General features: G+C 38.1%; 1 protein-coding gene across 3 annotated transcripts in view; it reads left to right on the top strand.

The window, feature by feature from the left end:
* The first annotated feature begins 4,841 nt into the window (after positions 1 to 4,841).
* The window catches only part of VAMP4 (vesicle associated membrane protein 4), a 44,211-nt gene continuing 21,437 nt past the window's right edge, over positions 4,842 to 27,615 (top strand). The window contains exons 1-4 of one of the 3 annotated variants that reach the window (XM_044002227.1): positions 4,842 to 5,271; positions 14,392 to 14,516; positions 21,571 to 21,617; positions 23,217 to 23,267. In XM_044002227.1, the coding sequence (XP_043858162.1) occupies positions 14,451 to 14,516; positions 21,571 to 21,617; positions 23,217 to 23,267 (164 nt within the window). In that variant the 5' untranslated portion in view covers positions 4,842 to 5,271; positions 14,392 to 14,450. The remainder of the gene's footprint in view (positions 5,272 to 14,391; positions 14,517 to 21,570; positions 21,618 to 23,216; positions 23,268 to 27,615) is intronic. The other 2 variants (XR_006356337.1, XM_044002226.1) reach the window with 2 other exon arrangements.

Raw genomic sequence — 27,615 nt, 5'->3', positions numbered from 1 at the left:
CTGTGTTTTCTTTCACAACCTGATTAATGGAAATGTTTTGCATGACTGCACGTGTATGACCTATACCAAATTGCTTACTGTCTCAGGGAGCGGGGAGGAGAAAGAGGAAGAGAGAAGATTTGGAACTCAAAATATTTTTAAAATAAATGTTAAAAAAATTTACATGTAATTTGGAAAAAATAAAATATTCATATAAAAATAAAATATAGTTCTGGAGAAAGGAGAAAGATTTCAAGGAGAAAGATCCAGGCCCGATTACAGATATTTTTGTTGTTTTTGTTTTTTTCGTGGGGCAATGAGGGTTAAGTGACTTGCCCAAGGTCACACAGCTAATAAGTGTCAGGTGTCTGAGGCCAGATTTGAACTCAGGTTCTCTTGAATCCAGGGCTTTATCCACTGTACTACCTAGCTGCCCCCATACATTTAAAAATAATGATATTATATTCACATAATCAATCAACAAATATTTAATAAGTGCCTGCTCTCCCACCCTTTGAAAGTGTATACTGTATTATAAAGAAGATATTTTTCAGGAAATTAATGTAAAATGCTTTTTGTATCACTGATGACATCATCACAATAGGTCACGCCAGATTGTTTTTATTATTATTATTATTATTTCTGCAAGGTTTTTTTCCTGTTTCTGTCTGGTCTCTCTGGGTTGGCTGGGTCTGGCTTCCTCCCTCTCCCCTTCCCAAGTGGGCAGTGGGGTGTGGATGGAGTCGGGGCCACCCACAGCAGCCCTCTGCCTTCCTTCCAAAATTTCATGTTTTGCTGTAAAGTGTATCAGCCCTCACACTGTCCCTGGCCTCTTAGCGGTTAACTTGATGTTGTGACCCTGAAGGAAAGAGCTGGTGATAGAAATCCACCCCATGGGAGACAGGGCAGAAGGCTAGACTTTGTACGTGCATCTTAATATGTATTTTGTTATTATTTGCGTGGAGAGCTTTAACCATAGATGGTTACATCATTTTCAGTTTCAGTGCCAATAAAGTTGAAACTAAACCCCCCCCCCCCAAAGTGCCTGCTCTGTGTGAGACACTGTGATGCATCTTTTTCTTTGTAAAAACAAAAATGTTATCTTATTTCATACTCAACAACAGCCTTGTGAACTAGACAAGGTATCCCAATTTTACTGATGACAAAACAGGTTGAAAGAGGGGCTTAAGACTTGCTTGTGGTTATGGACATGATCAATCAAAACAAATTAAGCACTCTCTAAGTGTCAGGCATGGTGCCAGACACTGGAAAGACAAAGACTAAAGGGAAGCAGTCCTTGATCTTAAGGAGGTAGTTTTCTATGGAGGGAGATAACATATATAAATAAATACAAAATACCTTATGTTCTATAAAAAGACAATATATGTAAGCATATAAATTTAAAAAAAAATTCATGTTAATTTGGAGAGTCAGGAGTTAGATCAGTCAGGGAAGGCCTTATGTAGAAGGTAAAGCTAATGAGTGGGGTTGAGGAGTCAAGAGTCTTTCCATTGTTCTGTGGATAACCAAGACTTTACTGTTAGTAGAAATGGTTGTGTATTTATGTGTAAGTGTGGGGAAGAGAGAACTGGGCATATTCCCAGTGAACAAAATTCCTTGTTTTCTATTACATCATATACTTTACTGCCAGGCATAGAAAGGTAGTTGGTAGGACTAGTCAAAGATGGTGAGAGAGGAAGGAGATTCTAAGAGCAGCACTGTTACTACAGACTACTCCTGCTGTTCTTATTTATTCTTTGCTGCTCTCAAAGCTGCTTCTTTTCTTCTGCTTTTCCTCTCTCCTTTTGTTTGAACTACTCTGTTTATTTTTTTTTAATTGTAGTATAAGAGGTAGTATGCCACTGTAGATAGGACAGTAGGGAGCAGCTAGGTGGCACAGTGAATAAAGTACGGGCCATGGATTCAGGAGGACCTGAGTTCAAATCGGGCCTCACTTGACACTTGACACTTACTGGCTGTGTGACCCTAGGTACATTGTCCTGCAAAAAAGAAAGAAAGAAAGAAAGAAAGAAAGAAAGAAAGAAAGAAAGAAAGAAAGAAAGAAAGAAAGAAAGAAGGAAGGAAGGAAGGAAGGAAGGAAGGAAGGAAGGAAGGAAGGAAGGAAGGAAGGAAGGAAGGAAGGAAGGAAGGAAAGAAGGAAGGAAAGAAAGAAAGAAAGAAAGAAAGAAAGAAAGAAAGAAAGAAAGAAAGAAAGAAAGAAAGAAAGAAGGAAAGAAAGAAAGAAGGAAGGAAAGAAAGAAAGAAGGAAAGAAAGAAAGAAAGAAAGAAAGAAAGAAAGAAAGAAAGAAAGAAAGAAAGAAAGGAAAGAAAGAAAGAAAGAAAGAAAGAAAGAAAGAAAGAAAGAAAGAAGGAAAGAAGGAAAGAAAGAAAGAAAGAAAGAAAAGAAAGAAAGAAAGAAAGAAAAGAAGGAAAGAAAGAAAGAAAGAAAGAAAGAAAGAAAGAAAGAAAGAAAGAAAGAAAGAAAGAAAGAAAGAAAGGAAGAAAGAAAGAAAGAAAGAAAGAAAGAAAGAAAAGAAAGACAGGAGACTAGGCCTGAGAGTTGGAAGACCTGGATTCAAGTACAAGCTCTGATACATACTGGCAATATGTGCAAATCACTCAACCTCCGCTTGACCCTGGGCAACTCTCTACTGACTAACTATTGGTTGCAGATCTGCTGGGGCAGAGGGATGTTCTTCACTGGAAGTTCCCAGTATTAATGGAATTGAAGTTCCCAACCAAAAGAAAGAAAGAAAAAAACATGCCATAATGGAAATAGTGCATGGTGTGTGGATGGAATTCAAGTTTCATCTCTTATTAGCTCCGTATTCTCAGTCAAGTGACTTAACCTTATAGACATGCAGTTTCCCCTCTATAAAGTGGGTCTAACAATTCCTGTCATCTCTCCTACTTACTTCAGGATCAAATGAAATCATTTATGTGGAAGTCCTTTGAACGGTCCAAATTGTCGTGTAAAGTATTCTCTCTTTTTTTTTTAATGCAGCTGGGGTTAAGTGACTTGCCCTGTGTCATACAACTAGTGAGTATATGGCACCATATCTGAAATGAGGTCCTCCTGACTCCTGGGCTGATGCTCTATTCAGTGTGCCACCTAGCTGCCCCAGTGTAAGGTATTTTTTTTTTTTAATGAGGGTTAAGTGAATTTCCCAGGGTCACATAGCTAATAAGTGTCAAGTATCTGAGGCTGGATTTGAACTCAGGTCCTCCTGAATCCAAGGCTGGTGCTTTATCCACTGTGCCACCTAGCTGCCCCAGTGTAAGGTCTTCTTAAAGCAGGAGATCTTAACCTTTTTGTATGTGTCAATGGACCCCTTCTACAATCTAGTGAAGCCTAGAAAGCGGACCCCTTCTCAGAATAATATTTTGAAATGCGTAAAATAAAATAGAATTACAAAAGAAGGAAGGAAGCAAGCATTTATTAAGTGCCTACTATGTGCCAGGAACTGCGCTAAACACTCTACAAATATTATCTCAGTTGATTATCAAAACAACATTGGGAGACAGGTGCTATTATTATCCCCATTTTACAGTTGAAGAAACTGAAGCAGGCAGGGGGTTCCCAGGGTCATACAACTAACTACTTAGTTTCGGGAAGATGGATTTGAACTTGTCTTCCTGATTCCAAGGTCCAACCTACTGTATCACCTATTGTACCTGCTCTTCCCCCCCCCCTTTAAAAATAATATTTTATTTTCCCCAATTATATATAAAAACAATTTAAACATTTTTTAGGTTTAAGTTCCAAATTCTATCTTTCCCTCTCTCCCCTCCCTATATCTGATAACAGTGTACCTGCTTTTACAGTAGATGTTACCTACTGTACCACTTTTTGCCTTGAAAAGGACCCCAATTACACTGAAATACAGTTATAAACTTTTTTTTTAGGTTCATGAACTCCTGGTTAAGAACCCCTGTCAAAGTCATAAGTAACATGTTTATAAAGCACCTTGAACAGATGGGGCAGGGAACAGGATGATTCAATGTAAAATACAAACAAACAAAAACCCCAAACCTAAAATCTAAAAACTAACGAAGGTCTAAAAGTAAAAATGAAAACATAAAATAGACAAAACAACGAATACAGTCAAAACGAATGAATAGTATAAATGTATGTAGGGCTGGAGAATACAAAAAATAGTTAAGTAAAACAGATGAGATAATGAGATACCACAAATGAAATATTTAAGCTTAGGTAGCTCAAAACTGCATCAAGATCTTGGGGACACATATAAAGCTTTTTGCTAACATTAAATCACTGCATAATTTTTAGCTTTGATTGTTATTAAGAATTAATGAATTCTGGCATAAGATGAAGGTAGCTGGGAATACCTTCCCCAAACACTACAGATGTGAAGGGTTTAACCACCACATAAAAACAGGGATGAGTCTTCAAAGAGGCGGAAAAGGGAGCCGAGGCCATTTTTGTCTAATGGGTTTCCTTTTTCCAGAGAGAGTGTCCGAAACTCCTAACGCAAACACACTCTCTTTTTCTCCCTACCTCCCAAGGGGGGAAATAACCTTTGCCCTTGACTTCCAGATCTTCAATTACCTCTCTTCCAGTCCTGCTACTCTTTCCCTTCCCTCCCTGAATCAACCTCGCCACCCACCCGTGGGGTTGGGGGGAGGAGGGTCCCGCCCTCTGTCGGACCCTGACTGGCATCCTCCTGCGGACAGGTGTTTCCAGATGGCTTATCTCCCACAATCTTCAGTCCAGCCCGGCCAGCCCGGGATGACCCCCGCGAGCATCAGTGGAGCGGACGTGTATAAGGGCCTGGAGAGAGGGCGGAGTCGAAGGGACCACCACCTCCCAGACCAGCCCCTGGCCGCTGGCCCCGCCGGGACGCAGCTCCTGGGACTGGGCATTTAAACCGGCAGAGGCGGGGCCGCGGCCGTCTGGGCCTCCCTGGGCCGGATTCTGGAGTCATCGATTCGCTCGGCGATCGCTGCCGCCTGCTCCGCAGCAGCCCCGCCCCCCCTTTTCCTCCCTCCCTTCCTCCCTCTCGGCCTCCTCCTCCAGCCTGCCCTGCGGAGGAGCGGGGAGCGGGGAGCGCCGAGCGCCTGGATGCTCGCTGGTCCGGGCGGGCAGCGGAGGAGGCGAGCGGCTGACGCTGGGTCCGCGCCCGCGGCCATTTCCCCCTCCCCCTCCTCCCCTTCCTCCTTCCTTCCTCCTTCCTCCCCTTCCCTTCCCCCCGCCCAGCTCAGCCCGGTCCGGCCCGGCCCGGCCTGGCCTGGTTCCGAGAGGCCACCGGAAGCATTCCGGCGGACGCCCAGGTATCGGGGGAGCCCTAGTCTCGATCCGCCGGTGGGGGGGTCGCAGGGGTCACTGCGACCTAACTGCAGCTGGCCCCAACGGCCAGTCCGAGCAGTACCCGCCGGGCCGGCCCCTGGCCCAGGGGTGGGATGGAGACCGACGGGGCTGAGGGTGGGGGCGGCCGCAGGGGCCGCGATCGGGCAGCCGGCGGGGCTTGGGGGAAGAAGGGGACGGTCCGGAGGGGAATCTGGGAGGGGACCGCAGGGGTCTGGGGGGGAGAGCAAGTGTCTTGGTTCGGAAGTGGGACATGGTGGGAGTGGGGTCGCAGCCTTACTCGAAGTGAAAGCATCTTGGGGGTGGGGAGAGATGAAATGGGCTGATAATGACTGAGGCAGCCTGCAGAAGTGGGGGGAGCGCTGGGGTCCAAGCGGACTTAGGTTCAAGTCCCATCTTCTACGGGAACCCTCTCCCAATCCTTCTTACTGTCCATTAGGTAGAACAAATGGGATAATGAGATACCGCAAGTGAAATATGGAAGCTTTACTAGTTTTAAAACCGCACTAAGACTTTCGGGACACACGGTACATATAAAGCCCTTAGCTATGATTATTGTGAAGAATTTAAGAATTCTGATATGCCTGATTATTTCCAGTTTTTCTTGGCCGTAGCTTGTTTGTCCATAGTTATTTGCAGTTCTCTCCCCCCTCCCCCCCATTAACTCCTTTTGTCCCGGAGCTTAGTACAGTGCCTGGGACATGATAAATATTTCTTGATCGACCGACTGATTTACTGACTGTGGAACCCTGGGCAAGTCACTTAACCTTTTGGTGGCTCAGGCAACTCTTTAAGACTCTTAAGGTGCTAAGAATAAGCCAACCTGCTTTGGTAGAGGAAGTTCCCTCACCTGGGGGTTCTGAACTCACCATCCTTTTTTTGACTGCTGTGGAAGATTAATAGCGAGCATTTATATAGCGCCTTTAAGTTTTTTTTTTGCAAAGTGCTTTACTGCTGTCATCTCATTCGATACCCACAGAGGTAGGTGCTGTTATTAGCTTTATTTTACAGATAAGGAAAATGAGGTGGAGAGAAGTTAAGTAACTTGCCTGGGGTCTCCCTGCAAAGTAAATGTCTGAGGCAGAAGTTGAACTGGGATCTTGCTAAATGTGTGGCCTTGCTTGCCTTAGGCATCTTGGGCCAGCCCTTAATTCAGCCTCACTCTTTGGAATGAATCTGTCACCAGTTGACTGGCTTTGTAAATAACCTATTATTTTTTTTCTTGATTGCATTTCTGTGAACCAGAAACTAAAGATCTTAATTAAAATATTAGGGGGGCAGCTAGGTGGCACAGTGGATAGAGCACCGGTCCTGGATTCAGGAGGACCTTAGTTCAAGTCTGGCCTCAGACACTTAACACTCACTAGCTGTGTGACCCTGGGCAAGTCACTTAACCCCAATTGTTGCCTCACCCCCCCCCAAAAAAAAAGATTAGGGAAGGAGGAGAAAGAGGAAACACTAATATTATACAAACTTTTATCCTAGGGCAGAATTTAGAGATTGAAGGGACCTTGGAGCTGTTCAGCTCCAACCTCCTTATTTTACAGATGAAGAAGTTAAGGCTCAGAGAGATGAAGGGCAGAAGCAAGGTCTGAACCCAGGCTTTCTGACCCAGTAATCAAGTATTCTTTGTGCTATACCCTGATTGATTCCCTAATCTAGCTCATTAAGAGTGATATTGTAGGGGCAGCTAGGTGATGCAGTGGATAAAGCACTGCCCCTGGATTCAGGAGGACCTGAGTTCAAATCCAGCCTCAAACACTTTATACTTACTAGTTGTGTGACCCTGGGCAAGTCACTTAACCCTCATTGCCCTGCCCAAAAACAAAAACAAACAAAAAAGAGTAATGTTGTATATATGTCTTTATATAAATGTTATAGGTTAGGGGGTTATGTTTGAGGGGACTTGGGTTATAATAGTAACCTGGTTCTTTTTTATATTTAAGATAGTATGACAAGTTTGCTGATCAATTAATTAATGATTGATAAATTACCAATTTATGAATTGGTAAGCCTTACCTAATAGTTCCCCTCTCCCCCATCCTGCCCTTTGAAGAAGTCTTCAGATACCAGGTTTTTCCATCTGTTTCTTTATTCAAAAAATAGTGATATGTTACTGTTACAAATTACAAGTGGTATGAAAATATATCTAGCCCAGGGAACATGGTGTAGGCTTATGAATGTAATGCTTAGAAGGGACCTCAGTGGCTTTCTAGTGCAATGCTTTCATTTTAGGAATAAGGAAACTGAGGCCAGGGAGGTTAAGTGACTTGCAAAACTGTGGGTAAGTAGCAGAACCTACCGCTTTCCGTTCAACCTTGCTGACCTACTTTCTGTTCCTCATCCCCCAAATTCCATTGCCTGCTCATAGACCCAGTTATACACTCCCCCGCTGTCTGCTCCTTCCTTCCCCTGTCCCTTTCTCTTCCTCTCACAATCTCTGCATTTCTTCCCAGTTCAGCTCAAGGGGCATTTTAGGCCTCCTCCCTCCCCTTTCCCCTACATCCCCCCCCCCAGCTCTCAGTGTATCCCCTTGTATTTACTTTTTATATATTTTCTATTTACTTATATGTTTACATGTTATTTTCCTGACAGACTGACCTCCTTAGTATCTGCTCATAATAAGCACTTGAAAAATGCATGTTGACTAATAGGTTGATTGACTAACTGACAGAGGTCAAGGACTATTTCTTTTCTTGTCTTTGTAACCTTAGCTCTGACCATAGTTTCTGGCACATATTAGGTACTTATTCTTTGTGTTTAGTCGTTTCAACCATGTCCAACTCTTCTGACCCCATTTGGGTTTTTTTTGGCAGAGATACTAAAGGTTTGCTGTTGCCTTCTCCAGCTCATTTTTCAAATGAGGAAAACTGAGGCAAACAGGGTGAAATGACTTCCACCTGGTCACACAGCTAGGAAATTGTCTGAGGCCATATTTGAACTCAGGGAGATGAGTCTATCTGACTCCAAGCCCAGCATTCTATCCTAGTTGCCCATATTTGGTTCTTAATCAGTGTTTATGGATTTGATGATTGAACTGGTCTAACTCCAAATTCATAGTGATCAACTGTATTTGCCATCATAATTTATATGTAAATTAAAGTGAGTGTCTTACACTATTCTCTGCACATAGAACTAGGTTTGTTGTGGCTTAAATATTAAATTCTAACTGCCTTTGTTGTAAGAGTTATTAAAGAAGTTGCGAAAGGGAAGGAAGGAATAGAATGAACAAAGTCTATATTTGGAGCATAGTATTTCTCACCTTCATGAAACTGGGGGCACCTTTTGGCAATGGATGTCAACTTACCAAACATTTGAGTGATTAACTGCAAGATAGAGTTTCGAGGGGGTTCAAAGATGAACAATACAGTTCCCTTATACAAGGTGCTTAAAATCTGCTGGGAGGTTTACACCTTAAGTGTTATAGTTGGATAAATTGTTGTATAGCTACAGTCTAAGACAGTGCCAAAATTTAGTCAGTTCAGTGTAAATCACTCAAACCTTTTTGTTTGGTATTTGTAGACAAAACAATTTATTGTAATAATGTTCACTTTTGATCTTTGAACTGATGGTTTAGGGAGTTGTGCTGAAATTATAACTAATGTCCTAATAGACTTATGTCTAAAGTGAGGAAAGAGAAATGAAAATGCTTCAGGGATTTTCCCTGGTAAACATTGTGTTCCCAGGCCAAATGTTTTATAAAAGATTATTTCCCTCCTTAGGCCTACTTAGCATTAAACATTTAGACTAATGGAACCTGTTTCTGTTTAACCACTTCCCTTTATAGTGGGTTAGGTAGCCCTCCAATCAATCAAGCATTTATTGAGTACCTACTGTGTACCAGGAACTGTGCTAGGTGCTGGAGATTTAAATACCAAAAATGAAATAATCCCAACTCTTAAGTAAGTACCTTACATTTTGAGGAAACAAATAGATACATATATATAAACAAAATAAACACAAGGTGGCTAAGGAAGGGCACTAGCATTTGGGAGGATCAGGACTAGGCTTTATGTAGAAGTTAGAGCTGAGTCTTTAAAAGGCCAGACATTCTTTGAGGTGGGGAAGAAGGGGAATGCATTCCAGGCCTGGGGGATGGCCTGTGGAAGGAGAGGATAAGAGAGAAAATGGAAACCATGAACAAAAGTAGAAGTTTGACTGACAAAGGGAGGAGAGATGTAAGACAAGAGCTTAAAGTGATGGGGTCTAGGGAAGGCTTAATATTAGGTAGAGGAACCTTGAAAGCAATTGGGAGACATAGAAGCCGAGGATGGGGAAAGCCTGAAGATTAGAGACTGAGAGGGAATGATTAAAGAGACAGTCCTCTGGAGAAGATGGAGGGGATGAGATCAAAGGCACATGTATAGCAGATGCTATTGCCAAACCTCTGTCAGTGATATTTGAAAGAACATAGGAAAAAAGAAGGGTTACCTACAAGACTGGGGAGGGGGAAGGAAAGAGAATGTAGTCTGCAAACAGTGAGCTTGAATCCAATTCCTGGGAGAATTCTAAAACAGATTATTAAAGAGATGATTAGTGATCATCTAGATAGGAAAGGAGTGATTTCAAAGAGCTGCTATGATCTTATCAAAAAGAGATCACTCCCAACTAACCTCATGTTCTTTTATGAACCTAGTGGATGAGGGGAATGCCGGGGGACACCTTTATCAAAGATGTTCAAACAAAGGTGCTGGGATATTTGTAGAGGTGGCTTCAAAAGTCCCTTCCAGTTCAGATTGTTTTCAATTTCACGTTTAATAAATGGGAACCAGGGTTTTGTTTGTTTGTTTGTTTGTTTTTACACATTAGATTTCAGTTTTTTAAAAACACTAAATAGCAGCTTACGAAACAATCATTACAACTAGTTTGGTGAGACACCATTGGAGTGGTGAATTGATTGGGTGGAATGCATCTTAAAGAGCTATTGAATTCAACAGTTCTAAATCCTGGACAGCTTGTTTTGGTAATTCTGAAATTATGATACTGTACAAGGTATCCCTAACTGATCTCTTGGTATTAATTAGCTAACAATAAGGGAAAAAACTCAGTGAATATTAATTTTCAGGAACTTGTGGGTCCATTAGCATAAAGATAGAACAATATTGTTTCAGTGCCCTTAGTATGGTTTGGAAATTGTACCTTGTATTTTGTAATCTGCTGGAGGTTTTGAACTTTCAGTATAATGCATGATTTATTATAAAAAGTATCTATGGGGGCAGCTAGGTGGCTCAGTGATAGAGCACTGACCCTGGACTCAGGAGGACCTGAGTTCAAATCCAGCTTCAGACACTTGATACCTACTAGCTGTGTGACCCTGGGCAAGTCACTTAACCCCAATTGCCTTGCCCCCTCCCCAAAATCTATAGGCCATGGAAATCCAGATTTTTCTGTTCCTAAAAAATCCATGTGTATGTGTGTATAGAAAGTAATAATAAAAAATTATCCTGTGTTACTCTTCTCTGCGTACACCTACCTTGCTTAACCCTGCTCTCATCTTCGTTCCAGAAGCTTTGACATGATTTATGATAATGATAGTTGGATTTTATGGTGCTTTGGGGAGGTATTGTGGAAGTGAAAAGGGGGAGCCTGAAGCTGTTGGTATATTCAGCGTTTCCTAGTTACACTAGCACTTAATCTTGGGAATCTTGTGAACGCTGAAATACTCACTTCCATGAAATAGAAGAGTCTTATGATTTAAACAACAAAAACTTCCCACAAAACAAACTGCAATCCCTCTGTGACTTAGAAAGATATGTGACAGGGAGGTAAGTGATGAGACAGGACATTTAGGCCATTCAGTGGAACTTGACTCTTCTTCATCAGTCAGATACAAATTCTCTTCCATTAAGCAATGACATAGGAATTAGACGGAATAGCATGGACACTGATTGATTAACAATTCTGGAAATTTAAATTTTTTAATCTTTTCAACCCCCCAGCCTTTGATTAAAATGTTTTAATCTGTTCCATATTTAAGTCAGATTTGCATTTGAGGCCTGATTCGATTGTATCCTCTCTTGATTTCCATGGATTGCTTATTCATACAGAAGATCCTTTTGTGGAAGTGAAGTCCTGCATTTAAAAGAATTATACAGGACACTACACAAGAATGTGGGAATTTTGATTTAAAAATGCATGTATACTGCATAGATTGACCTTCACTATTTGTTGTAATAGTCTGTTGTTTTTTTTTAACATAATCAAGCCCATGTGTGCCTTAACCAACAACAATTCACAGTTTTAATACATGTAATTAATACCTTACAAAGCTTTCCAGTTTACGAAATGCTTTCACTTGGATACACACACTGTTCAGTGCTTAACACAATTCCTGACACATAGTAGACATTTAATATATGGTTGCTGAATTGAGGTTAAAGGAGTTGTATACAGCTAGTAAGTGTTAGTGACAACATTCATATCCAGGTCTTCTGAGACTAAATCTAGTGCTCTTTCTAATATATCACACTCCTGCCTCCCTTTTAAGGGAAAGATTTTCTAAATATTTCATTCAAAATAAATTATTTAGCCACAAGTTTGATATTTTGTTAAATATTTATATTTATTTTTTTAAATTCTGGACTTAAAACAGCAAATGAAATGGGTTATTTTCATATTTAGTAGAAGAGAAAGTGAAAATTGTACAGAGAACAGCAAATATTATGTACATCCTACTTTTCTTTTGAATATAAATTAAATTAAAAATGTAACTTTCAAAGTCATCCTGCCTCTCTGTGATTCTTTCACTGCCTTCAGTGACCTTTCCTTTTCATTTTGAGTACCTTTGGTGTGATCCTGATTCTGATTCTTGGGGCCTTAAATTGTTTCTTTTTTGCTACTTGCCCTTTTTTTTCCCCTTTGGCTTGGAAGCTTTGGATTTTCACTACATTGTTCTGGGAGTTTTCATTTTGGTGTTTCAAGTCATGATTTTTAGGTAGTCTGATGATTATTAGATTATTTCTCCTTGATCCTTTCCCCTAGGTCATTAAAAAAAATGGATAAAACATTTCTTAAGCACTTAGACTTAACTCTGTGCCCCATAGTGTGCCAAGTGCTAGGGATATGAAAACAAGACAGTCCCTGCTTTCAAAGAACTTACATTCTAATTATGGAAGATACCACCTAAATGGAGAATTGGAAAGCTGGTGGGTAAGGGACTAGTGCAGGGAGGTAGAGCAGAATGGAGAGTGAGTTGAAGAGGAGAATGAGAGCTGCATATCTAGGCCTTTTCTGGCTATGGAGGAACTGGAAAGGAATTCACTAGTCACTGAGTTGGCCTCAGGGTGGAGTCATCCCCAGAGAGCTAGGAAGCCCGTATGTAGGCCAAGTGGATAGAAGAGTGATCCTGGAGTAGTGAGTGCCAGGCAGGAACCAAGAAGAGACTGAGTTAGCCTCGGGGTGGAATCATCTCCTAGGGTGAAGTAGCTGATGTGGAGGTAGAGGGGGCTAGAGGTGTAGATGAGCCAGAAATGGTAGAGCCCTGCTCTTTATCCACTCAGGAAGACTTGAGTTTGAACACGGCCTTAGCTACTTACTAGCTTATAACATAGGACAATTCACTTAACCTCTTCCTGCCTCAATTTTCTCCTATGTAAGATGAGAACACTAATAATACCTACCTCTCAGGATTGTTGTGAGGATCAAATGAGATAATATTTATGAGGTGCTTCACAAAACTTGAAGTACTATATGTACACACACACACACACACACACACACACACACACACACACACACACATGCTATTTTACCACTACCACCACCACCACATTTTCTTCTCTTATTCCAATCTTTTGATTCTGTTGTATTATTTCTTTTTTTCTTGTGGTGTCATTGCTTTCTGCTTGGCCCCTTCTACCATACAGTGAATTTAGTTCTTGGGTACGGTTTACCATCATCTCTTCTAAGCTATTAATTCTTCTTTCCCTAATTGATTTTTTTAACATTTTATTTTGTATTTCATTTCATTTTTTCGAGGCACTCTTGTCATCCTTTTGGCTGGGAAATTCTTTTCTCCAAGGTTGCCCTTGGACTTCTGGAGTTGTTCTCTTCTGTTTATTTCTTGGGCTCCTCTCAGTGCATAGGACTTCTCATTTTGCTCAGCATTTTCTTCTGATTACTCCTGTCTTCAGCTTTAGTTTTTAGTTTGGGATTTCATGCTTAGATCATACTCTGATTCCTCTTGTACCGTTGAAAGATCTTGTACCCTTGAATTGATGTGGTGTCTAAGACTTAACCTCACATGTGTTTTTTAGGAATTCCTGATTTTGCACAGTTCCAGACCTGGAGTTGTTTCTCTCCCTTTCTGTGAACCTGACCAGCCCTCTCTAGCCCACCCCCAAAATGTTGTTGATTGTGTTTGTGGGCCTCCTCAAAGACCTCAAGTGTTTTGCTTCCCAAGGGCTAACATGTCCCTTTCTCCTCCTGTGGTGCCTGGTCTTTTCTCTTGTGCTAGGTCTGTCTCTTGCCTCTGTATCCTTGCTACTTCCTTACTTTACCTTCCTCATGCCCACACACACACACACACACACACACACACGTATATATGTATGTGTGTATGTATCTCTATATATGTGTGTGTGTGTGTATATATATATATATATATATATATATATATATATATATATATAATCTGTCAGAATTTTTGGAGGATTCTGAAAAAGGGTTCATAGGCTTCACTAGACTGTTAATGTGTCCCACGTCACAAACGAGGCTCACTTTGTAGCAAGTTTGAATCTCTGATATGTAATAATGCTGGGCCTATTTTTCTGATCTCTGAGGTCCCATTCAACACTAAAATCTGATCTTCATTTTAGTGATATGAAAAGCAGTAAAGTAAGATAGAGGGACAGAGAAGGGATAAATATGGGTTTGGAATTAAATGCAATCTGAGAGAATTGGCTGCTTTTTGAGAGCTGAAGAATTTTACAAAGTTGTGTTCAAGTGTGGGCAAGGGAAGAATTGAGTAAATGGTCAAATGTCTTATGAAAGTTAAACCTTTCAGATTTTACTCTATCAAATCTGTGAAGCAGTTAAAAGTTTCACATCAGTTGAACTAATCAGTACACATTGATTTTCTCTTTAAGGTGGTATATATCTGCCTCTTAAAGTTGGGAACAGGAAAACAACTTTTTGAGTAATAAAGATGCCTCCTAAATTCAAGCGCCACCTAAATGATGATGATGTCACTGGTTCCGTGAAAAGTGAAAGGGTAAGTTCTTTGCAAGAAGCTTTTAAAAATAGTAAATCAAAATAATAGTAGTTGTTATTATTATTATTTTCTAAATAATTTGGTCTAGGGAGCAAAATTTAAAGAAGTATTTGACTAATTCTTTATTATTGGTGTACATAAAGTGTGTATGTAGAGAGACTTTAACAAGAGCAGTAAATTCTTTAAATGAGATTACCATCATTATGTATCATAATTTCATACTGAGAGATTCTTTTTAAGTTTTTTTAAAAGGTATATAATTACCTAATTTTTAAAAGCAGCTTATGTAATACCTAAATTACTAGTCTATTTTGAGAACAGTACATGAAAATTGCACTTATATCTGAAAATCATGAAGCATTTTAAAAGTAGACATTTTGAAATGGATTGTTAGGTAGATTACTTTTTTATCAGGCACTTAAAGCCCTGTTGAGGAGATGAAGGCATTCATTTATCTCTTTTTATTGATCTAGCTGGCTGATTGAAGTCCTTATCATGCAAAGATTTTAGCTCAACAAAGCAAAACTTGTCCTGTCCTTGTAATTTTTGTCCTTGTACTTTTTCTTATCAAGTAAGGATTAAAGAGAAGCTTTTCGTGTGTGAATGCACAAATATAATTTACTATTTTTTATCATTTAACTCTTAATTTATACATTGTTAAGGCACAGGCTGGTGATCCCAAACTCTGCATTGGGGTGACCACCTAAATTGTTGTTTGTTTGTTTGTTTTAAAAAACAAAGAGATATACACATACAAAGACAGATATTTTTATAGGCCTAGCCCAATTCCATGTCTAATAGCTAATGCTAAAAAATTATTATTGAATTGAATAGCTATGGAATAGGCAGAACGCCCAATGAATTTGGAGCCATATAACCTAGCTTTGACTCTTGATTCTACTTCCTGTGTGATTGATGTTGCTCATGGTATTAAGTTTCTTTGTAGTCCTAAATACTTTGGTCCCATAGCATCACAAGACATGATAATACAAGTTACAGTGGTCTGTGAGTTAACTTCACTTAAACTGTTTACTTCATTTTCTTGTGGAGAGACTTAATTAATGTTAGGGAGTTTTTCCTTTATGTTAAGCTCTAGCCATCTGAGTTATTTGACTAACATAATAAACCAGATAATCAGTACCTGCTTCTCTCTCTTTGTTCAGCAAATCAACAAACTGCTTGTGTGGTGAGACTTTTTCTAATTAACATAAGGCCTTTTTAATAAATGACTACTATCTTGATGGGGATCTATTACATATATCAGAGTGGGATTTTCTAGAACTGATCATTTGTGCTTGCTTTCTCATTGTTTTCCAAGATTAAAAAAAAACTTTTCTGCAGTAAGAACTCCTAATTGCCATTTGTTTTTCTAGGGAAAAACATTATAAGTATAACCCCTATCTTTTTTACATATTGAACTGAAAATAGACTGTTGTTAGAAATTATTTAAGAAATATTTACTTTCGGAAGCCCAATAACCCCCTGGGCCACACTGTAGCTCAAACAGTGTGTCCTGGAAGCAGCACTACACTTTAAGAAGGAGTTAAAAGCCAAGAAATAGCTGGCCAAGAAGAGTAAGCAGAGAAAGCAGAAAACCATTGAAAACTTCTTTGGGGGAAAGGTAGACCACAATACACCCTCAGAAGAAGAAGATAATAACAGGGTCAAAGCTCCAACATTCAAAGCTTCCAAGAAAAATATGAATTGGTCTCAGGCCATGGAGGCTCTCAAAAGGGACTTTGAAGAGAAAGTAGGAGAGATAGGAAGATTTAGAGACATGGAGGAAAGAATGGAAAGAGAAATAAGAACAATGAAGGAAAGTCATGAGAAAAAAGTCAACAGTTTGAAAAGCCAAATGGGAAAAGAAATAGAAAAGCTCTCTCAAGAAAATGTCTAAGAATTAGGGTTGAACAAATGGAAGCTAGTGACCTTATGAGAAATCAAGACATAGTAAAGCAAATCTAACTGAATAAAAAAATAGAGGGTGATATGAAATATCTCCTTGGAAAAACAGCTGACCTGGAAAACAGATCCAGGAGAGATAATTTGAAAATCATTGGACTACCTGAAAACCATGACCAAAATAAAAGCTTAGAAACCATCCCACAAGAGATTGTCAGAGAAAATTGCCCTGATATTCTGGAAGCAGAAGGCAAAATAGAAATTGAAAGAATCCACCAATCACCTTCTGAAAGAGATCCCAAAAGGAAAACCTCCAGGAATATCATAGCCAAATTCTAGAGCTCCCAGGTCAAGGAGAAAATACTGTAAGCAGCTAGAAAAAAGGAATTCAAATACTGTGGGGCTCCAATAAGGCTAAAACAGGATCTAGTAACATCTACATTAAAGGATCGGAGGGCATGGCATATGAAATTCCAGAGGGCAAAGGAACTGGGACTACAGCCAAGATCATGTACCCAACAAAACTGAGTATACTCTTTCAGAGGAAAAAGTGGGACTTCAATGAAAAGAGGACTTTTAGGCATTTGTGATGAAAAGACCTGAACTGAATAGAAAATTTGACTTTCAAATACAAGACCCTAGAGAAGCATAAAAAGGTAAACAGGAAAAAGACTTCATGAGGGATATTAGAAGATCAAACTGTTTACATTCCTACATGGTGTAAGGGGCTAGAATCCTAGCTATACTGTCTAAAATATCTAATGAGTGGTCGCCAATAAATTAGAAGTTTTAGCAAGAGTATTTAAGTATTTATTAAAGAGCATTAGGATCTAATGATCAGAAAGAAAGGTAAAAATCTAACTATTTCTAAGAGGCCCCATCATCTGACTTGCCATGGCAAGGTCAGGAACAAAAAGGACCCATCGCCTCCTGTGAAACTGGGAACATCCCATCCACACACACAGAGCTCTAAGCTAATTGGCTGGTAGCTTTGATAGACAGTACCCACAAGCAAACATCACTTCCTGACACCAAGGAAAAGCCACATGGCTTGCCCTCAGATGCCTTCTCCTCATGGCAGAGCTTTTCTACAGTAACTCTCCAGCAGGTGGCGTCACTCCAATCATTACAGTGGGAAGATAATACTTCAAACTCATAAGAACTTTCTCACTAAGGAATTCACAGAAGACACAGACCTGAACTGAATATGAAGGGATGATATCTGTAAAGCATTTATGTTTTGTTCTTTATGAGGCAAACAGGGTGGGGTGTCTTGTGTCTGGGACCAGATTGGGTTTGGGGCTTCTTGGGTCCAAGGCTGGTGCTTTGTCCACTGTGCCACCTAGCTAATGCATGATGACATCTTTAAAATAGGGTTAAGGTTCACTAAAAAAAAACTAAAAAAAAAATAGGGTTAAGGTGTAGGAGGAATAGACTGGGGGAAGAGGAAGGGGAGAGACAGTCTGGGGAGAGGTAGTTCACATGAAGGAAGCAAGAAAAAAAGCTTATAGAGGGGAGGGGAAGAGGGGGAAGGAGTTGGGGAGTGAGTGAACCTTAATATCATCAGAATTGGCTCAAAGAGGGAATAACATACATACTCAAGTAGGTATAGTAATATATTTTTGCCCTGAGGGAGGGGAAGGAGATAAGGTGGGGGGCCAAAGAAGAGGGGAAGGATTAAAGGGTGGATTGGGGGAGAGAGCAGTAAAAAGCAAAACACTTTAGAGTAAGGTGAAGACGTTTTGCATTACTGCATAAGTATGACATATTGAATTGCTTGATTTCATAGGGAGGGTTGAGGAGGGAGGGAGGAAGAAAAATTTAGAACACAGAATTAGCTCAAAGACCTTAATCTCATCAGAGTGGGTTGAAGGAGGGAATAACATTCACACCCAATTGAGAGGAGTAATCTATTTAACCCTACAGGGAAGTAGGAGGGAAGGGTGAAAAAAGGGAGTGCAGAGCAGGGGAGGGGACAGTCAGAAGTAAAACACTTTTGAAGAGGAATAGGTTAAAAGAAGATGGAAAATAGAGTAAATATCATTGGAAGGGAATAGGATGGAGGGAAATAGTTATGATAATTGATTATACTGGCAAAATGTATGGTGCCTACTTTGCTGGGCTAAAATGAAGAAAATTCTTTGTCAAATTTAAGGTGTTATATACAGGTTATGATGAACAGGATACTATCAGAAAAACCTGGAAAGACCTACATGAACTGAAGCAGAGTGAAATGTACTGTATACAAAATAACAGCAATAGTGTAAGATGATCTGCTGGGAAGCATGTGGTTATTTTTAGCAAGGCAGTGATCCAATATAACCCTGAAGAACTTATGAAAATTGCAACCCATCTACAGAGAAAGAACTGATAGTATCTGAAAACAGATGGAAACATTTTTTTAAATTTGTTTTTGACCATTCCTTAATTTGAAGTTTTGTTTTTTGACTGTTTTCTCTCACAACCTAGCTAATGTGGGAATGTTTTCCATGACTACTCATATATAACTTATTTTGAATTGCTTGAGTTCTTGTGGTTGGGGGGTGGGAAGGGAGGGAGGATGAGACATTGGAACACAACATTTTAAAAAATTGATGTCAAAATTTGTTTTTACATATATTTTGGAAAATAAAATTCTATTCAGAAAAAAAGAGAAATATTTACTTTCAGCTTTGCAAAATTGCTGAAGGTTTATAATGTACTAAGGCAAGGGGCAGCTAGGTGGCACAGTGGATAGAGCACCGGCCCTGGATTCAGGAGGACCTGAGTTCAAATCCAGCCTCAGACACTTGATACTTACTAGCTGTGTGACCCTGGGCAAGTCACTTAACCCTCATTGCTCTGCAATAATAATAATAATAATAATAATAATAATAATAATAATAATATACTAAGGCATCACCTAGATAATAAACAGTATAATCATTTGCATTTTCAATCCTCTATTATATAGAGAATCTTAATTGATTTTAGATTATAATGTTTAGTTACAGTGTATAGTTTTATGCCAGCTGCTTGATTCATTATGTTCCTGAAAAATGTGATCTTTATATATTGATACTAGTAATTCCCTATCAGAACTTAGCTGATATTTTGTCTACATCTAAGGGTAGTATGGCATAGTAGAGAGTACGCCAGACTAGAAGGTAGGAGAGAAACTCTAGTCACAGCTTTCTTGGGCCACTGATTATCTCTGGGACTTTGGCATTTTACTTAACTTTTGAAGGCCACAGTTTTCTAAAGAAGGGGTTGGATTACATGATTTTAAAGATCTCATCTGGATTAAAAATGCTGTAATTCTATGTCAGATAAAGTCATTTGACTTTTTTTAAGTGTCTGCTAATTTACTTTGCAGAAAGTTGAGGAGACAAGTGTTTCCTAAAGTTATTGCTTTGTGCAAGTATAAAAAATGATACCTTTCTTGTTCTGCATAGTGTTCTTATCTAGTGCAGTACAGGTCAGACGTTGGCTTCTCTTCTAAACCTGCAGCTGTGCAGATTTAACAGTAAATTCTTGAACCTTCCTTATAGACGGCCGGGACCTAGCAAACCTCAAAGGAACTCTATGTATTGTTGGCATTGGCAAGTACAAGACAGGGACTTGCATTCAGAAGACTTGGGTTCAAATCCTAATTCCACTGTTTACCAGCCATGTAACCATGAACTTTATCTGAGTTGTCTCCTCACCTGTCCAAGGCTATACTAATATTTGCATTGTTGTTTACCTTGGGAATATTGTGAAGACAGTGCTTTGTAAACTGTAAAAAATCATACAAATATTAATTCTTTTAGTTATCTGGTTATCAAAAGAAAAAAAAATTACTGGGGAGTTTAGTGACTTGCCCAAGGTGACATAGTCATGGGTGAGTCCAAATATAAACTTTAAGTCACCCAATCACTAAATGGCAATACATAGCATTCCAAGAAAATAGTCTAATACTTGCCTTAAAAAAAAGTTATTTGTTTGAGGTGTGTCTTAAAAGTGTTACTTATTTTTCTTTAATCAATTATACCAGACACTTGTATGAAAAAAAAGTACTGTCCTTTAAAGTGGTTATCTTTTCTGACTATATACACAATCTAATACTGCTTCCTCCAACACTTCAGAAAACATGTGTACTCTTCCCTTGGAACAATGTCTTTGCAAGTTTAGGGAACTAAAAATTCAGGTTTGTGATTTTTATGGTCATGCCTTGTTTGAGATTTAAAAAAAAAAAAGAAAAGATAGAGGTGCACATTGCTCATAGATCACATTCACTGGATTTTGTCTCAGAAGATATAGCTGTTTATAAATGTCAAATGAAAGACAAAAGATATAAATATCAAATGAACTCCAAAGGAAAAAAAATTTCCACCATTAAGGGTCATCTTTCTTTCTTTCATTTTTTTTTTTGCAGGGGATTGAGGATTAAGTGACTTGCCCAGGGTCACACAGCTAGTAAGTGTCAAGTGTCTGAAGCTGGATTTGAACTCAGGTCCTCCTGAATTCAGGGTCAGTGCTTTATCCACTGTACCACCTAGCTGCCCCCAAGGGTCATCTTTCTAAAAGACATGTTGCAGGCTCTAAAGGCAGTTCCCAAAGAGGAGTTCTATAAAACAGAAGGCAATTTATTTCCTAGAACATATCAAACTCTAGGGTGTTAGCCAAATAATTAGAGATAGGTTTTCTATGAAGTCTTTGGAAATGACACTTGCATAGAAATTAATTATTGACAATAGAACTCAAACAAGCATTTAGAAATAAATCTTGGGGTAGCTAGGTGGCGCAGTGGATAGAGCACCGGTCCTGGATTCAGGAGGACCTTAGTTCAAGTCTGGCCTCAGACACTTAACACTTACTAGCTGTGTGACCCTGGGCAAGTCACTTAACCCTCATTGCCCTGCAAAAAAAAGAAAGAAAGAAAGAAAGAAATCTCGTTGGCAAAGAAATGTTTTAAAGCTTATTTTCTTACTAGGGTCATATTTAATTTTTTTTTTAATTAAATGCAGGGAGTTATGGGGAAATTTGTTTAAATTTTGGACTTATATCTGTGATGCATAACATATTAAAGTTTGAAGGCTAACAAATAAAGTTACATTTTCTAGAAAAATAATTGTACCATTTCTCAAAATATATTTTATAAAATGCTTTATTAAAATGTTTTATTTTGCAGAGAAATCTTTTGGAAGAAGATTCAGATGAAGAAGAAGACTTTTTCCTGTAAGTATTTTGAAAGCCCCTTGCTATGAAGAAATGAAATGTGTTTTATACCATTCTTGGGGTAATTGGCAAATAAATATTGTTTAATTTTAGTACCTTCTAGTAACTTCTTTTAGTTTTGCTAATCTCACCGTCACGAATGTTTTTGTCTCCATTGTACATTTCACTTGTCCTTTTTTGGGGGAGTAACCTTAGTTTATAAAGGTCAATATTTTGCAATTCTTGATTTTATCTGTTAATACTTTCAGATTTTCTATTTATTTTCTCCATGTTGACAACTTTTTAAAATTACCTCCTTCTGATCTTCTTTAGGACCATTCAATTACAGCATTAATTCCTCCCAAGATCTTTAAAAATTGCTATATGTTTTTATTTCCACTTGCGATTTTCTGCCCATATCAATTCTTACTTAAATGTGATGTCCATTTGAGGATCTTGAGATAGTTGTGTACTATTTTATTTTTCCATGTTCATTGCTTCTAGTGTTTTAAAACCTTTATTTCAATTGATTAGCAACTTATTTGTATTATTTTGGAACATTTTGATTTACTCATTTTGGGGAAAATTCACATATTCTTGTCTGGATTTTTAGCAGTTTTGTTTCTTTTTTCAGTTATTTTTGAGAGAGATATGAAGATCTTTGTTCCCTTGCAACTCTCATCCTACCATCTTCTGAAAGTCTTTGTATTGAGGAGACTTTGGGGATGAATTCATGGTTCAGAGAAGCCTTAGTAGGAGTTTTAAAGAAAGATAGATCTGGTGTGTCTAAGTTTTAAGGGAAATGGATACAGCTTTATGGAGGATTTTTTAAAGTTCTATAGACATGTACAATGAACATCACTAAGCTATTTCTGATTCCCCCCCACCCAGTAGTACAAATCATGTTGGTATATGAAGATGAGCTTTTGGATATGTTTTAAGACCTTTAGCACCTGCCCTATCCCATATATTCACTAGAATTTGCCAGATTTACTTGTAATATCAAGAAAAGTATTAAGAAATAGTTAAATAAGGAATAGTAAAGATGAAATACACTATGAGTATATTAAAGAGATAACTTGAATAGTGTTGCCATATTTGTATCTACCATACTGTCATGGAAATTTCATGCTAACTAGTAATCAAATATAACACATTTTAAAATTTTTAATCTTTGGAAGGAATTATTTCTTTGCACAATCCTGCTATACGGAAAAAAAATTGGTGGTGAATTTTCCTTTTCCTGGGGCATATTTTTGGTTGCTCAGCTTTTTTGATGATTCATTATCTCTTTAACAGTTACTGATATTTTATGATTTATTCCTTCTGATGTTTTGAAATCCATTTACTAGAAGCAACAGTGAATAATTAATGATAATTATGTGCATCTGATTCCCTAGAAATGATAACATTAATATGAATTGTGTTAGATTGGGTTAGCAATGAATATGAATGAAGTATAAGAATAAATTAAGTGTGGTACAACTCCAGATGTGCAAGTAAAATGCTATTTTACTACGTGAAATGACTTAGCTATATTTAAAATAAGGCTTTCATTTATAGGTTTTGTCTCTTAAAAGAATAATCATTGTTAATGTCTACTCTTTACTTTGATTTCAGAAGGGGCCCATCTGGACCAAAATTTGGACCTCGGAATGACAAAATTAGGCAGTAAGTTCCTGTAGTACTCATCCATGAGATGATGTAGATTTGTTTATGATGAATCCATGTTGATGTAAATCATCTCTGTGTTATAAGGGCCTAATCAATAGTACTTTTACAAAGTTGTATCTGATTATCATTTTACCAAAGTTGAAAAAATTAAATTCCAGGTGTGTGATTTTTTAAAAAAAGATCACCACACCACTAAAAAAATAAAAAAGATGACTAGGTTAAACAATTTTTTTTCAGATAAATATGTTAAAGATCTGCTTTTAAACAGTATTTTAAAACATTTCATTGGTGTGGTTATTTCTTCCATTGGTACAACTGCACACAAGCTATATCTAAATTAACAAACCAAAAAAAAAAAAAGTCTTTACCTGATTGCCGGCCTTCTGGTGATTAAGGCTTTTCAAATTTAGCTAGGATAATTCTTGAACAAGGATCTACACTCAGAGCGTTTCCACTTGAAAGATCTTACCAGAACTTACACTATATCAGTATAGCATTTGAGAATCCAGAGCTGCTCCCATACCATATGAGGAATCTTAAGAACTTTTCTTGGATGTTTTAAGTATTATTCCTTTTAAAACCTGCAATCTTAGTTCCCTCTTTCAGAATTGCATTAACAGGATATTGGGTTTATACTTAATAAATGTAAAGTCTTTTTTTTTTTAATCAACTATTTCTCTGCCTCTGACTAGCTCTGTGACTTTAGATAAATGATTCCCTCTGAGCTTCATCTATCTCATTTATGAAATGAGATGGTTGGGTTGTCTCTAAGAGCCCTTCCTGCCATATTTAATATGCTGTTTCTTCCTTAAAAATAATTTTAATTGATACCTTTTTTATACCAATACAACTTCTCCAGGATCTCCTCCCTTCCTGTTCACAGAGAGCCATCCTATATCACAAAAATATCTTAAGGGAAAAAAATCAGCAAAATTGACCAATACATAGAAATCATCAAAAAATATATACAATATTACATTCCCATGGACTTCTAATCTCTTCGAAGGAGTAGGTTAGGGGTATCTTCTCATATCTCCTCTTTGGGGCCATGCTTGTTCTTTCTAAATTTGCAATATTTACTTTTGATTGGTTTGTAGTTCTTTCCATTTACATTGTGGAAGTTGTTATGTACTGTATGTATGTAGTTTTGTGTAATATTGTATATATCGTGTGAATATCCTTTTCTTGACTCTTCTTACTTCACTCTGCATCCAAACATGTAAATCTTTATATGCTACTGCATTCATTACATTCATCATTTCTTATTGTGCAGTAATATTCTGTTATATTCATGTAATGTTTGTTTAGCCATTCACCATCTGATGAGCATCTACTTTGTTTCTAATTCTCTGTGACCACAGAAAGTAAATATTTTGGTGTATGTAGAAATTTTCTTCTTATTAAATGACCTCTTGTGGTATAAGCTTAGTAGTGAACTCTCTGGGTCAAAAGGTATGAATATTTTAGCAGTTTTATTTGTATAATTCCAAATTGCTTTCCAAAATAGTTGAATTGGTGCATAGCTCTACCAACAAGTCACTAGTGTACCCCTTTTCCCACATCTTCTACAATACTGACTATTCCCTTCTTTTGTTGCAATTTGTTGGGTATAAGATAAAATCTCAGCATTGTTTTGATTTGCTTTTCTCTTCTTCTTAGTAGTGATCTTGAACATTTTTTACATAGTTGTAAATAATTTGCAAATTTTATTTTGAGAACACCACTTATCTCATGGGAAATGACTTCTGGTCATATATGTGTATATATTTACATGTATATGTGTAAACATTTACATATATACACATATGTGTTAATTGTCTGTGTATTTCTTTCTTTCTTTGTATATTTCTTGAATACCAATCCTTTATCTGAGAAATTTGATAGAAAGATTTTTTTTCTCATTTGACTGCTTTCCTTCTTGTCTTAGATATATTATTTATGTTTGCACAGAAGCATTTCAGTTTAATTAAAGTTATATATTTCTTATTGTTACCACCATGCCTTGTTTGGTTAAGAATACATTTTCTAGGGGCAGCTAGATGGCGCAGTGGATAGCGCACCAGCCCTGGAGTCAGGAGTACCTGAGTTCAAATCTGCCCTCAGACAGTTAACACTGGCTATGTGACCCTAGGCAAGTCACTTAACCCCAATTGCCTCACAAAATTAAAAAAAAAAAAAGACTACATTTTCTACCCATAGCTGTGAAAATTATGTGGTCTGCTTTTCTTCTAAATGTTGTTGTTGTTTTGGTTTTGTTTTGCTTTTTTCTTGGGGGGGGGGTGGGCAATGAGGGTTAAGTGACTTGCCAGGGTCACAAAGCTAGTAATGTCAAGTCTCTAAGGCTGGATTTGAACTCAGGTCCTCCTGAATCCAGGGCTGGTGCTTTATCTATTGCATCACCTAGCTGCCCTTCTAAATGTTTTTATGGTATGATCTTTAATATTAAGGTCACATATCCATTTAAAATTTATTGTGGAATATAGCATGTGATGTTGGTCTGAGCTTAATTTCTGGCATACTACTTTTTAGCTTTCCCAGCATTTTTAAAAAATCACATAGTGGCTTCTTTCCTAAGTAATTTATGTTTTCTAGTTTATGGAATACAAAGTTGAGTTAATATTTATGGTTTTTGAATATTTTTTCCCATATCACTATCCCTATGTGAGTGGGGAAAAAAAGGGCATGATGCAAAACATTTGGAGGCAGATTTGACATGATTTAGCAGTTGATTGGATGGAGGGGTAGGGAACAAAAGAGAGGATCAAGGCTTAATGTCAGTGTTGTGAATTTGTGTGATTAGGAAAGTGATCATCCAGATCAGGCAGAAATAGGGAAGGTTTAGAGGAGGGCTGGGTCTGGGAGAAAAGGAATTCTGTTTTGGACATGTTAAATCTGAGGTGCCTGTGGAACCTGCAATTGAAGGTGTCAAGCCTGCAGTTGTTATTGTGGGATGAGGTCAGGTCAAGATTAAGGATAGCTATCCATTTGGTTATTATCTACACAGAGATGATTGAGCCCATGGGAGGGAGTTGAAGAGCTCCCCTGAGGGAGAGAGTTCTGGGGGAGAACAGGACAGAGTCATTTCAAGCAATTGAGGTAATGGTAATACTTGATTTATAGGTAAAGAAATGGTTTTTGTCTGATAAAAAAACCACTATACAAACATTATTTAGTTTTATCCTGACAGGAATCCTTTGAGAGAATATCATTATTCCCATTTAATAGATGAGGACAGTAAGGTTCAGAGGTTAAGTGATTTACCCAATATCACAAGCCAGTACAGGGTAGGCCTCATACTCAAACACAGGTCTTTTGATATAAGTCTAGTGCTCTGTTCACTCCACTCTTTTCCAAATTAATTGTTTTGGGTCAAATAACAAATTTGAAGTGGCCAACACCATGGACCATCACCAAATGAAAACACGGAAAACCCTTTTCATCATCTCAACAATTCTGCTCAGATACCTCTGTAGCATCTATCCCTTCTATGTATTCTTTGTATATATTGCATGTACCTCATTATTTATATGGTATCTCCTCATTTATAACCTAAGCCCCTTGGAAATAAATAAGCACTGTTTTTACCATTTTTTAAAAATCTCTAGCACTGGGGCCAAGGCCTGGCTCATGGGGAGTGCTTAATACTTAATAAATGCTTATTGATTGATTTGTCTTTTGCTCCAGCTGTAGGAGTCTCGTGGTCCTAAACAGATATTCAACTGCTGAATTTTTTATGTTCTCCCTTTAAGGAAAATTGTGACTCTAATGATGTAGTCAGTAATATCCATGCAGTTTGTCTTTTCCCTAGAAATATGAATTATAATTTGATCTCAGGATACATCAACTAAATACATCCTCAGATGAAATCTCAAATCTTTCCCCCCAAATTGGACTTTTTTTTTAATAAATATTAGCGTATAGTGCCCGTTCATCTTCAGTGAAGATGAACCTTCTTATATCTCATGGAAATTGCATCATTACCTAAATTACATGCAGCATTTTTCCATTGGAAGCTAATTGTGTGCGTGTTTTTTATTGTTTTGTGTTGTAGAATTAAAACCACTTGTTCATCTTAGCAGATTATATTAACCTAGACTTTTATTAAGCAGTCAACTAACTGGGGAAAAGTTGTCTTTATGAGATGGTTTTCACCAACTCAAGAAATCAGTATAACTGCTAAGTCAAAATTTTTCCAGTGTCTGAATTTAAACACAAAGGCATAAACTTAAGGGTTACTTAACAGTCACTTAAATTAGACTGGTTTTCAAACAGCATCTTCCTGAGTACAAAAGTACACAATTTACAGAAAAGGGAGAGAGAGAGCTAGAGTGCTTTGAGCCAAAAG

Source organism: Dromiciops gliroides, chromosome 4 (genome assembly GCF_019393635.1).
Source record: "Dromiciops gliroides isolate mDroGli1 chromosome 4, mDroGli1.pri, whole genome shotgun sequence".
NCBI lineage: Eukaryota > Metazoa > Chordata > Mammalia > Microbiotheria > Microbiotheriidae > Dromiciops > Dromiciops gliroides.
Note: the sequence above shows the minus strand (reverse complement) of the source record. Positions and strands in the feature narration are given on the sequence as shown.